At 44.1% G+C, this 12,896-nt stretch overlaps 1 protein-coding gene across 6 annotated transcripts in view; it reads left to right on the top strand.

The window, feature by feature from the left end:
- The first annotated feature begins 8,358 nt into the window (after positions 1-8,358).
- Positions 8,359-12,896, top strand: part of AFG2A (AFG2 AAA ATPase homolog A) — a 162,931-nt gene continuing 158,393 nt past the window's right edge. For all 6 annotated transcript variants that reach the window (XR_010998324.1, XR_010998325.1, XM_068187932.1 and 3 more), the window contains exons 1-5: positions 8,359-8,716; positions 9,116-9,240; positions 9,826-9,983; positions 11,139-11,197; positions 12,020-12,634. Coding sequence is in view for 4 of the 6 variants with exons in the window: in XM_068187932.1 (XP_068044033.1) it covers positions 8,584-8,716; positions 9,116-9,240; positions 9,826-9,983; positions 11,139-11,197; positions 12,020-12,634 (1,090 nt within the window). In the remaining 2 variants the exon portion in view is untranslated. The remainder of the gene's footprint in view (positions 8,717-9,115; positions 9,241-9,825; positions 9,984-11,138; positions 11,198-12,019; positions 12,635-12,896) is intronic.

The following is a 12,896-nucleotide window of genomic DNA, read 5'->3' as shown; positions in this document are numbered from 1 at the left end:
TTTGAAACCCTAATGACTACACTGGAAATTTTTTTTTTCCTGGGCATTCTTAAAGTGCTTGGATAGGAATTTAAAGTAATAGATTAAAAATAGTGCAGATGGAAAAGACATATATTTGTCTATTGGCTTTCAGATTTACTTTTAGTTCCTGGAAATCTTTGTGTGCTGTGGAATTGTCCTGTCACAATTAAACCCAAACAGCTCTTAAAATTCCAACAGCTGTTAATTACTTTTTTTACTGTGATATCTGTTCAAGATATTTACTAAAAGGTAAGCATGCACATTTATATTTTTGTGTATAAAAGGATAAATAAATGTCATGTTTCTAATGTTTACAGCATGCTGTTCTGTCCCTGGAGACTCTCTGGAGCTGGAACCACTTTTGGAGTCTACAGCATGAGAGGCAGCTTTATGCTTTAATTGGTAAATGAAAGCCTGAAGGTCCTCCTAAAGGCAAGTTCTCGACATTTTTATTTATTGTAAGTAAAAATATAAAATGCAAAAATGAAAAAGAAACATCTTCAGATACAGGAAACAAGTTCAGAGGAAGAGAAATACCCTTGTCTTTTGTGTTAGAAACTCAACATGTGGTATGATTGAACCTGCCTATGAAAGCATTCTTTCACTGAATTCATTAACTGTGTCGTAGGTCCTAACGAATTGATGTTTTGGGTCTTGAGGAGAAAAGTCTTAGTAGCTATTTCAGGAAAGACAGGAGAATGCAGCCATTGAGATACCAGCAGTTTTAACTGTTGTCCTAGGCTGACATTATGGTGCTTGTATTCCCAGTCGCGTGTTCTGTTTATGCTTGATGTTACGTTTTGTGCCTTCAGGACTGGCTTGGAAAAGTGAAGGTTTGTTTTGTCTTGTTATCAGCCATCTCACCTCTGCCCATGGTCAGTGTCTAGGAGAGAGGATAGGGCTTGCTGGCTTGCTTGCTTCGCTTTGCTTTCGGTCCTGCTTTTTGCTTTTGCCCTTTTGCTTATTAGTTACTTTAGCTAGGCAGTCCAATTTTTTTTCCCTGGACTGCTCTCTTTCCCTTTCCTGAATACCATTCGAGCCTGCTCCAGACCGGGACCTGGGAAATGCCAAGAAACACCAAGAGCCTGCATTGTGTGACCTGCAGCAGCCATCCCCAGTGCCGGAGACCGAGAACTGGGCAACCACTCCCAGGAGAGACTTTCTGAATTTGTCATCTCTTCAGAGCGGTGAAAGAGTTTTTGTCATCTGCTGTTCATTTTTGTGCTGGGGAGTGCTTTGCCTGTTAAATAAACAGGTTTTTTCCACTACTCTCTGAGGAAATTCTTCCCGAACCAGGTGGGGGGAGGGGCCATGGGGGTTTGCTTTCTGGGGGCTTCTCCTGGAGGTTTTCTCCTAGATTTGCCTGAAACCAGGACAGCTGTATAAAATGAAAACTATGCATTCAAATGTATTTCAGTCCACCTAGCTAAGATTTGATTGTTTCATGTTAAAATGGCATTGATCTAACTCTCTTAGAGAGTTAATTAATGCAGTTTTAACATGAAAACTTTAACTTGCAAATGAAAACATAATGGAGGCTAAATGTCTCTTGAATGGAGTGGCACAGGCAGCTACCAGTGAGCCTGAGAGCTTTCTGCAGCAGCTGAGTTAAAACCCGGGTTAGTCTGATAGAGGCTGGCAGAAATTTCAGTGATGGATGCTTGGTGACCTCAAGCCACATCACATGAGCCACCCTCACCACAGTACTGCTCTGGTCTTGCATCCTCTGTAGTGAGGGTGGGCACTTCCATGTGTGAGCAATTAAAGATCTTTACACCTGCTGGACCAAGGTGGTCTCCAGGTCATGGCCAACCATGCTACTGCTTGTTTAAAGCCACAGATATGCCTGGAATTTTGGAAACCAAACCAAATCAGAATCCTTCTCTCAAAATCTGTTTTGAGCCATGGGGATTTTCCAGAGATCTGCATGGATCCAAACACAAGATCAGGGACTCCTGGGTCAGTTACAGGAGAAAACAGAAAACTCACACCAGGAGGGATACTTAGTTCTGCTGAATCAATCTGCAGTTACAATTTATAACAAAGCTGTTGATTTTTAGAGGTTTTTTTCCCCCTTAATATGGAATTCAGCAATCTGTTGCTAGATGTGTTTAAGACAGTTGTAAAAGGAAGTAACTTTTAACTATCACAATTTTGGACTGGAATAAAAATAAAATATATTTTGTTTTATATTACGGAATAGGCTTATCTAAATGAACTTCTCTTTTTTACAATCCTGTAACAAACGTACCTTATTTCTGTCTTGTACAACCAACACCTTTCCAGTGCTTTTATCTAGAACAGCACCTGGTATAGAAAGAATATTGAAAAAGAGAAAGTGTTGGACAGTATCATGCAATCCTAACAACCAAAGTTTAACATGTTTTGATAAAGTGTAACGATCCCCTAATGTACAGTTAGCAAGGTTTTTATGGATGAATCACAAAGTGGTTTGTCAGTGGTAAATGGATACACAATAAAATATCAGAAAAAGGTTAAGTATACTGTATTAAAAATTCAAAGTTGGCAGTACCAAGATAAATAACTGCAGTTTCTAAGTTCCAGATTAGACAAGAAATGAAAAGGAAAACTTGCTTGTGTTAATATCAGAACTAAAGAATGCAAGATCAAGAGGTTACCCAAACAATCTGGCAAAGCTGCTTGCTTCAGCAGAGATGGGCCTGTAATCTTCCTCAAACAACAGAAAATTTTCCAGTGACTCTGCCTGAGAAGCCACCCTTAAGGGGGATGAATTTTTCTTCAGTGAAATTCATGACAAAGCCCCCACCTGCTGTAGTGAAGATTTGAGTGTTTTTGGGTTAGTAACACAATAGGTTCAGTACTCTGGGCTGACTGTACAGATAATATTCAGCTGTGTGACTATCTCTGAACTTGCACTACCCAGCTAACAACTCATGACAGGAACTGCACCATAATCTGAGTCAACTTCTTAATCAAAAAGTGTTGCTTCCAAGTGGAAAAGTGACACTTTCACTTGATGAAAAAAATTGTCTGTGAGAAGTTCAGCTTTTCCTTATGTCTTCATGCTCAGCCCATGACTCTCCCACAGATTACAAGTTTTCCTACTTTCTGGAACCTAAGTGCTTTCATGTTTAATTATGTCCTGCTCACTGGTCATACTTTAAAAATGCCCTTCCCTTACAACAGGTCTTTTTCTCAGATTTTAAAGAGCGCTGTGGTGAGCAGGACGAGTGCTGTGGTGCAACTTACTAGGATCTTTTCCACATCAGTCATGCATGGCTTTCAAATTAGAGGCTAATGGTAACAAAATGCTCATGTTATTTTGCAGCAGGAAGAAGATGATACAGGCACATCTGTGATGACATGTGATTTTAAATGCTATGGGGAAGTATACCCACAGGAAAGAATTATTAAGGAGTGACTGTCCAGCTAAAAACATCCTGTTTTTTAATAATACATGGCAGAGTTATGTGTAGGAGGATATTTCAAAGATGAAGTACCAGTCTTCCTTCAAGATATGTCAAAGGATGTGTTTTAAGGGGATAGTCACGTGTCTGCCTCCCCATGGCTTGTGAGTTTATGATTTCATTCCTCTCATAAATACTTAGCAGTGTCCAAGTTCAACTACTGTAATGATTAAAAGAGGCAACAAAAGGAAAGCAGGAGGAACTTTGTGATTATGGGATTTGTTTTTTAGAAAAGCCATTCAGCCAAAGGGTTTGCTGAGACCAGGGAGGACTGGTAAAGGCAGGAAAGTGCCATTTGAATCAAACAGAAAGTGTGTTTGCTCTCCTCTGTTCCCCTGAAATTGAAGCCTGTGAATATAATATTTGGCAGTGAAATTCCCAGTGAGATGATCAGAATCTCTGCTGATAGTGATACTTATCTGCTGATATTTAGGGGATACCTAAATCCAGAGCAAGAAGGAAGAAAACACACTAACAGGATTTGCTGCCTGGTCTCATGTTCACTTGCTGGGCCACACCTGGTTGGCATCAGTGAGATTAGAGTTTGACTGCCCTGAACTGTGGTTTTTAAAACTCTTCCCTCCTGCTACAAATGTGGTACCTAGAGCTTTAAAAAATCCAATGCCAGGATGATTTTCTGGAATGGTTTATACTTGAAACCCAACCAAGTAATCATTATTACAATACTACTTGGTTTTGAATGTTCTCTTTTGGGGAACAGGCAAGAAATGCATTTAAAAAATAAAAAAGAATCCCTTAGATAACTCCAGATAATGAGTAATGGAGGAGAAAAATATCCTTATCCTACCTGTTTTAGTTATGACTAACGTAAAATTGCATGTAAAGATGTTCAGTATTGAGAACACTTGTCAAACACAGAATGAGTGCAGACACCACTGCTTGCACTGTAAGCATCAGCAGACAGGAGCAGGTATTTGTAAAACAATTTGGGAACTACTTTTAAGTCACTTTTCGTAAGTGCCATATCAAACCTATCCACCTCCATCGTGCCGTGCAGTTTCACAGTAATGCAGCTGCTCATTTTAGATTTCCTTAAGTACCAGGACTGGGCAAGGCTGATGAGCCTATGTGTGTGTAGGCTCTCCTTCCTGAAGTCCTTCAACTCCAAGGACTTTGTTTTAACAAATGGATTAAGGTGGTAGCAATGCAAATAACAGCTGTGTTGTAAGGCTTGTAGACCATGTGAGGAGGAAGAAAATGCTTTTCACTTTTCTTCCTCTCATTTTACTTTCCTTCCTCAGCTTGTCCTCTCATTCCATTGTTGCATACTTACGAGTATGTCATATTTACCAACATGTCACTTTCTGGATTATGTTGCATATTTACACACATGTAGCTTTCTGGATGGCAGGCCACATCCTCCTTGGAGGTGGAGCATTTTGGAAATGCTTTTTAAAAACACGTTATTCACTTCATACACCAGAGACTCCTCTGTATCTTTACACATGTGGAAAATCCTGCCGCCTACAAACGGATGTAGTAACTTAGCTGGAAGACACATCACACATTCCACTATTTCTGAACAATAATGGCCAAGCCCAATGAGTAACATTTGCTACTCTGTGCTTGGACACTCTCATCCAGTCTGGTAAAACATGACCTGACCCCGCTTATTCACACCTTTGTCACCACTTGGCTGCCTGGTCCTGAGGCACAAGCCCTGGCTGTGCTGTGTTTGCTGCGTGGGAAACTCCAGACAGGAGGAAAACCAGCTGCTGGTCTACTTGGCAATGAGACTCGCTACCTGTTCCCTGTTCCTGTGCTGGCTTCCTGCTGGCCAGCCATCCCCTCTCCACATCTCTGCTTTCCATTTCAGGATGCTCACAACACTAACTCCTGCATTTCACTGACTGGCCACAGCTTTGAGATAGATACTCTCACCAGAAAATTGCTTTTATTTACTGCAGACACATTCTAAATACTTTTTGGTTAGGGAATAAAGAAAGCCTTGTGTTTGACCCCCTCCCACTATCCATATTTAAATACTTTAATATTTCAAGAAAATGAATTAAAAGTAGAATGGACCCTTTCCACTACCCAGGGTCTCTCTCCTAAAGTAGAAAGATAATGGAATAAACCTACCAGGTGGTATCCATGCTGCTTAGTGTATTTTTGGGGTATGTTCCAGATCCATTGACAGTGAGTAGAACAAAGGACAAAAAAACTCCACATAGCAGTCATTATTTCACACTTGTTTACCTGCCTAGAATGCCTTCCTGAAGTATTTATGTCCTTTAAAGGAAATGCCAATGATGACTAAAGGCATGTATGTTTGAAAAATGGTAGCAAAGAACACATACATTATATGTTGTGCAATTTTAAAATCTATACAAGAAATTATGAAATCTGTGTATCTGCATTTACCAAAGTTTTAATGTTTTTTCCTACTTGCAGAGTGCAAAGTGTTTTGAAGCACAGCAGCAAATTATGCTCTGAAAATGTATTTTTCAATATTTGCGAGTCTTTCAGAGTTATGATTTTTCTTATAGCTCTTTCTGATGCCCACCAGGGTCACAACTCATCTTTTATGTGATTTCCTTGCAAGCAGCACTTTCAGCTGTGCAAGTTCTACTTCAGAAAACCTCTCTTTCACTTGGGTTTCCTCACAAGGAGTAACCTGGTGCTTTTGAAAGGAGAATGCACTGTCCCGCTCCAGTTTAATGGCACATATTTTAATGGTGAGGTTTCCGTACCTGAGGAAAACATGCTCCAACATGTCCATTGACAAACTCCAAGGCCGCCTTCAGCATCCATTCTGCCCTCTGCTGGCCTGGGAACCGAAGACTCCCACTACTGATGGCAGCAGCAGTGTTTTGTAATTCAAGGGTTTTTTCCTCCCCAAGCTTCCTTTCACCTGACCTGCTGCTACACATAAACAAACCATCTTTTGTGAGTTCTTCCAAACTAGATTTTTCAGGTTGCTGTTTATGGGCTTTAACACCACTTGGTGGAGAAATAACACCCCACAGAGTCTCTGCAAGCCAAGAACAAACAGGTCAGGGCTGCAACGGGAGAGATTTGCTCTCCCCACTCTCGTAATTTCTGTGTGTTAATGTAACCCTTAACCAGTACATGGGGGGTCCAAACCAATCTCCAATTACAGATAACTGAGTGATGGGACAGGTAATGGCTTATCTATGGAACTCTGCTGAGTGAGAGAACAAACCCACTGGAATTTGGTGAAGCTAACTTCAAGATGACGGTATTTTTGGCTCATCATCAGTCCCTTGTGCTGTGCTATATGAAAAAATAAAAAAGAAAAAAGGGGAAACCGTTTTGCCTAGCTCCTTGGAAATTTTCTCAGTTATGGAACAACTTTCTAGCTGTGGTTGTGGGAGGTCTACATGGATAAGAGTTTGGTGTGTGTTTGTGGTTTTTTTGTAAAATATACGTTTGGATTAAAGGTTTCTAGGCACAGCCTAGATCAGCTTTCAGACCATTGCAATTCAGGCTAACAGTTGTTTTAGCTTCTGAACAATCCCTGTTGGGTTGTTTTCCCCACTTACAGACATTAACTTGAACATAGTTCAGACAGATGTACATATTAAGCACACAGAGCAGAGAAGTGCTTTTTGCTCTACATTGGTGGTTGCTTTTTCATTCCAAAATGCAGCAGCCAGCTGTTTTCCACGTGCTGGTTGTACACAGGAACAATTCCTACTGAATGGGCTCCTAAAGGGCTCCTTCAAGACCTTCTGTGGGTGCAACCACTCCTGTAACTCACCTGCAACCCCCAGCTGGTGTGTGGCGAACCCTGGTAGCCTGCTGGGCCCCTCTCCCAGCCACAGGGTCAGGGTGGATGAATCCTGCTCAGCGTGGTGGAAAGCAAAGCCTTGGGAAGCAGCCACTGCCACAAGGGTGCTCTGGAGGATGGGGACACGGAGCCAGACAGCAACACGGCCTTCATTCCGCCACTGAGATACAGACTCTGCAAGAAAGGGAAGGGACGAGGGTCAGGGACCCCTTTTGCCCTTGATCTGTGTCGCTTTAAACTTTACCACATGCTATAGCAGTGGGTAATGCACAAAAATCTGTATTTTCACATCATTTACCACAGGGTAAAACCATTGTTGGTGTGAGAAACTCGCCAGCAGTCTCAGAGACTGCCAGGTTGACATTTTATGTGGTACAACTGGGTGCTCACGTGCAAAATTACGGCTTTTACATTTAGGGTCTGCCATGAGAAACAGGGCAACTACTCTTCTGGAGTGCTGTGTCCAGTTCTGGGCTCATCAGTACATGGAAGATAAGGAACTACTGCAGTGGGTCCAGTGGAGGCCACAAAAAGGACGAGGGGTCTGGACCATCTCTCTGTGAGGAGAGACCGTGGGAGCTGGACCTGTTCAGTCGGAGAATATGAGTCTCAGATGGGACCACATCAATCCTTCCAAATACCTCAAAGGTGGGTGCTACGAGAATGATGCCAGACTCTTTTCAGTGGTGCCCCGTGACGGGACAAAGAACAATGGCCATAAACTGGAAGACCTGAAGTTTCACCCCAACACGAAGAAGAACTTCACTGGGACTGGCAGAACACTGGAACAGGCTGCCCAGTGGGGCCGCGCAGTCTCCTTCGCTGGAGACATTCCAAACCCACCTGCTGTGGTTTGTCACACCTGCTCCGGGCGATCGGACTGGATGATCTCCAGGGGTCCCTTCCAATCCTAATTATTTTACGGTTCTGTGAACGACCTCTGCTCCCTCCTGCCAGCGCCCTCCACCTCCCGGCCGCGGCTCAGGGTCTGTGAGGGGAAGGCGCCGGCTGAGGGCGCCCCCTGGCGGCCCCCCCCGCCCCTCACACACTGCCCCCCGCCCACCCCGGGATCGAGACGCCCGCCCGGCACTTGCCCCGCAGCCACGGCCCGAAGACGGCCTGCTCCAGCCGCGGGGAGCCGCGCAGCTCGCCCAGGTCCACGCTCACACCCCCGAACTTGTCCGTCCTCGCCCGCAGCCCCGCTAGGGCCGCCCAGACCCGCGCCCTCCGCAGCCCACGCCACGGGCCCGCCATGGCGCTGAGCGGGGCGGGGAGCGGCCGCCCCCGGGGCGGTGCCGGCCTCTGCTCCGGAACCGCTCTGCGCCGGCCGCGGGCAGCATGTCCGCCTCCTCTTCCAGAAAGAAAAGCAAGGGGCGCCCGGCCGCGGGCGGTGGCTCCCCGCGGGATGCTCCCCTCGGAGCTGCCGCGGGCGGACCGCTGGTGCTGCGTGTCGCCGACGCCGTGGAGGCAGGTAAGTTGTGAGGGAGGCGGGGACGGGCAGCCCCGGCCCCGCTGCCTCAGCCCGGCGCGCTGAGGGCGCCTCGTTTGAATCTGAGTCCCTGCCCAGCCGCTCAGGAACGCGGGACTGGGGGATCTCTCAGTCCGGGCTCCCATGAAACCTACTCTTATCCCCGTGGAAGGGTGCCGGCGGAAGCGAAATCCCGGTGGAAGGGGCGGTACCGAGCGGCAGCGTGGGACCGCCCGTGTTGCCAGGCGCACCGGCGGCGCCTCGCGGCGGTCCGCGGCTCCCCTCAGGGCGAGCGCCGTGAGGGCTGGCGAGGCTGTGCTTCCCGGGGAGCGCGGGAAACGCTGGGCTTACTGTGGGGAAGGGGAGAAAAAATTACTATTTTTTTTTTCTCCTGAAAACTAGGAGGTGACAAAGTCCCGAAGATGCTGCGCAGAGCGCTGGCGCAGCTGTCGCTGAGCAGCATGAAGTCTGCGGATCTCTGCATAGGGAGGCCGGCCCTGCTCACCTCCGCTGATGGGCGGCAGGAGGTGAGACCCTTTCTTGACCCTATAAGTGCTTTTCCCGTGCTGTTAGCCTGTTCCTGTTGCATTCAATGGAACCAGCATGGATCTTGCATTGAGAAAGATGGTGAATGTGCTCGTCCATGTTTTCTTCACTGTAGTTGAATCAGTATTCTCCGTGGTGGAAAAAAATCTATGCAGCTGATTTTTTTCCTATACATTTATAATGTGAATAAATGTGTGTGAGTAAATGGGTTATATATTATATCTTGCATAAGCAGACACATCTATTTTACTTGCAAATAAAGTGTATAGTTGTTTGCTAACCTTTCTTTCACTGCTGAGTGACATTTTCTGATCAGCATAGTGTATGCTTTTGAGTCATCTCCAGAATGTGTACAGAGTCCTTGTGGAAATTTTTATCACATTTGTAGGCAAAATATAACTGCTTCAATTTTGAAAGTGTCTTAGGTCAAGTCTTAAGAGCTCAGTGCCCCTTGTGTCTTGCTCAGTGGAACCAGGTTTTAACCTAATCCTTCATATTAACCTTGACTGGAAATGAGAGGGGCAAGACCTCAACTGACAGGTGTTTGCTTTGAAAACTCTTCCTAGGTCTGTACTGCTTGGCCCACCACAGGCTTCCCAGGGGGGAAAATTGGGCTGGTTGAAACCACACAGAAGAACCTGAAAGTAAATCCAGGTGATGCCATCACTGTGCAGCCTGTGATTGGTGCAGTCATCCAGGCAGAGGAAGTCGATGTAAAGTTGAGGTACGGAACCTGTTATAACCTTATTAAGGTTTTTATTCAGCCAGTTTACTCTAATATTTTGTCACTCTCTTATCATTGCACAGAGTTGGCATTTGGATTGTTGTAGAGTCTGATTATAGTTATTTCCTAAATAAAGTTAATTTACAGTTACTTTTGAAAGTGTCCTAGCACTTTAATAAACATCACAGTTCCCAGGCAGTCATTTGCAGATTTTTTTTCCATGAAGAAATTCCTCCTGATGTCCAAAGAGCCGTAGTTTCATGTAAGAAGCAAGAACATAAATTCCTAAAAGAATACGTTGAAGTCCCATTGCTCAAGTACTTCCTAGGTTTCTAGATGCTTTACAGGTGTAGTTCATTCTCTGCAAATTAAACACCTCTGGGCAGTGCTTGTCTGCATAATTTAGCTTTTCCTCCACTTAAAAGAATCAATCCCCAACTCCAGAGCCCAACAAGTATAACTATGTGTTTACTCATCGGGAAAGGCTATTAAGAGGTGTCCTCTAAATTAACTTAATACACCTGTTTTCCATCAAGTTACTTTCTTAATCGCTACAATAGAGAAACGGCTTTTCATTGGCAGGCTTAGGGCTCCCCCCGTTGTTCCCACTTGGAGTTGTGGCAGCTGCGTCTGCTGTAAATGCCCTTGGTGCGGCTGCTTTTCAGCGTGCAGGTGTGAGTGCTTGCAGAAGTTGTGGACTTCCATCTGCAGAATGGGGATGAAGTGAGTCTTAGCTCTGAGTCAGCTAACTAAATGACTAGAAAATGCTTTGTGGGAAAACTTGGGAGTGTTTTGATAGTGGATGTGCAAGTGCTCAAGGCACTGTTTTTGTCAATAAAAGTTGTGTATGTGTGTCTGCAAGGCTGAAAGAGACCTGCCTGATCTAAATTCTTCTCAATTCAGTACCTGTAGCAATGATTATCGTACCTGCAAAGGTAAGACGGCTGCATTGCTTATTTGTGATCCTAAGAAAGGATAAATACAACGTAGGATTTTTTGTAATTCCAACATTTTGTTTGGCAAAACTAGATTAAATAGGTACACTTCTTGTGTTACTATGTGCCTGATATCTTCAGGGTTAAGTCCATATGATATGAAGACTGTGGTTTTGGTTTTAAGTGCTTGAAAATCAATTTTTTTCCCTTCCTACCACAGGGACAAAGATGCCACTGTTAATGCTGAGGAAATGTCTGTCTGTCTGCTGAGAAACCTTGGTATGAGTTTTGCTGCTTCTCTTTTGACTGTTCAATTTTTGTAGTTCTGGATACAAGAGCAAACATTTTCCTTTCACGTCCTTAATCAAGGGCTTATGGCAAAATAGGGGACGTTACGTTGCTGACACTTTGTTCAAGGATCTGTCTTGGGCTAGCTAATTATATCATGCTGCAAATACCTAATTTGCATTAGTTGTGATTCCATTTCTCCTGTCCATTACTTGTATTGCTGGCTCAAGTTAGGAGCATTCAGCAGCCATTGACAGCCTTCAGGCTGATGCTGCTGTGGTGCACTTCAGAGTTTACTCACACTGTGAGGAAAAGAGTGCACTGCTACACATTAATAACAAGTTAAAGGATCAACATTAGCTTGAAATTCCAATCTCTGAATCCCTTTTATTTATTTTGGTGGTAAATAAGTAAAGTTGTTCTTCATTGGATGGTAGGTATATGTAAGTAAGGCAAAAAAGCAAGGTAAGTTATTCAAAGTAGTGACTGTAAAAATTTTACTTCTTACAATACAAATTCAAAAATTCTCCCTTTGTGTGAAATTTAAGAAGCTGAAATTAATCATGAGTTTAAGTTTAGGAGATTACATACGATACTGACAAATGTTTATCCAGTAGAGTCTGCTTGTGCACAAAATTATCAAAGAACCTGAAATTACCTTGTAATTACCTTTTGTTGTGTTAATTTATAGCACTTTCTAAGCTTCCTGATAAAGAATTATTCTGATGCAGGAATATCTGAGTGTTAATTGCTGCCAAAGTAGATTGAAATAGCATCATCTTTGTCTTTTTTTCTCCTTTAATCATCTCATAGATGGGAAAATAGTCCTGCCAGGAAACCTCTTGGCTTTCACTTACTATGGCAAACTTTGCAACATCGTGGTGATGAAAGTGAAGGGGACTGATGGTGCAGAGCTGATTGCCCAGGGCAGCGCCATTCCCGGTGATTCCAATGAGCCAGACCTTGAGAGATCTGATTTGGAGAGCAGTACTTTAGACTTGTCCTTACAGCTCAGCAGGATTGACATTGGTGACAGTCCAGAGGTTGCCTCCATGTGCACCCCGAGCAAAGCCGTGGATCCAGGCTCACCAGTCACACCCAGCGCTCCAGACTCTGGGCACGGAGACAAAACCAGCAGGGAAGGTGGTGCAGACCTCACCCAAGATCTGGAGTTGGCTGGGGAAGGCAGCACTGAGGGACTCCCACTAACTGGCAAAATGGGAGCAATGAGCAACACAGATTGTTTTTACTTCATTTCTTCAAGAACTAAAATCAATTTTATTGAACCAAGGACCAGTGTAGCAGAGGATGGCAAGTGTCAGTCCCGAGTCACCTATGACATGATAGGAGGCTTAAGCACCCAGCTCAGGACTATTAGAGAAACTGTTGAACTGCCCTTGAAGCAACCTGAACTGTTCAAGAGTTATGGTATGATGCCTGAGTGTTGGCTTACATCATTAGCGTTCTTCTTTAACGTGACTTTTTTTATTTTTAAGCACTAATTACTCCAGGATTATGTGCTGAATTTTATGTAATTGATCTGGCAAACTTACGTGTCCCAGTGATATCAAACTGCTTTATAATTACACTGTGTTGATACTGTGAAGATGTTCTGGTTAGCCTGTGTGAGAAACAGTTAAGCAGGGAAGAAAGGTGTGTCTGTACCAAAATTCAGGCATGCATGAGGAGA

The sequence above is a fragment of the Anomalospiza imberbis genome, chromosome 4 (assembly GCF_031753505.1).
Source record: "Anomalospiza imberbis isolate Cuckoo-Finch-1a 21T00152 chromosome 4, ASM3175350v1, whole genome shotgun sequence".
Lineage (NCBI taxonomy): Eukaryota > Metazoa > Chordata > Aves > Passeriformes > Viduidae > Anomalospiza > Anomalospiza imberbis.
Note: the sequence above shows the minus strand (reverse complement) of the source record. Positions and strands in the feature narration are given on the sequence as shown.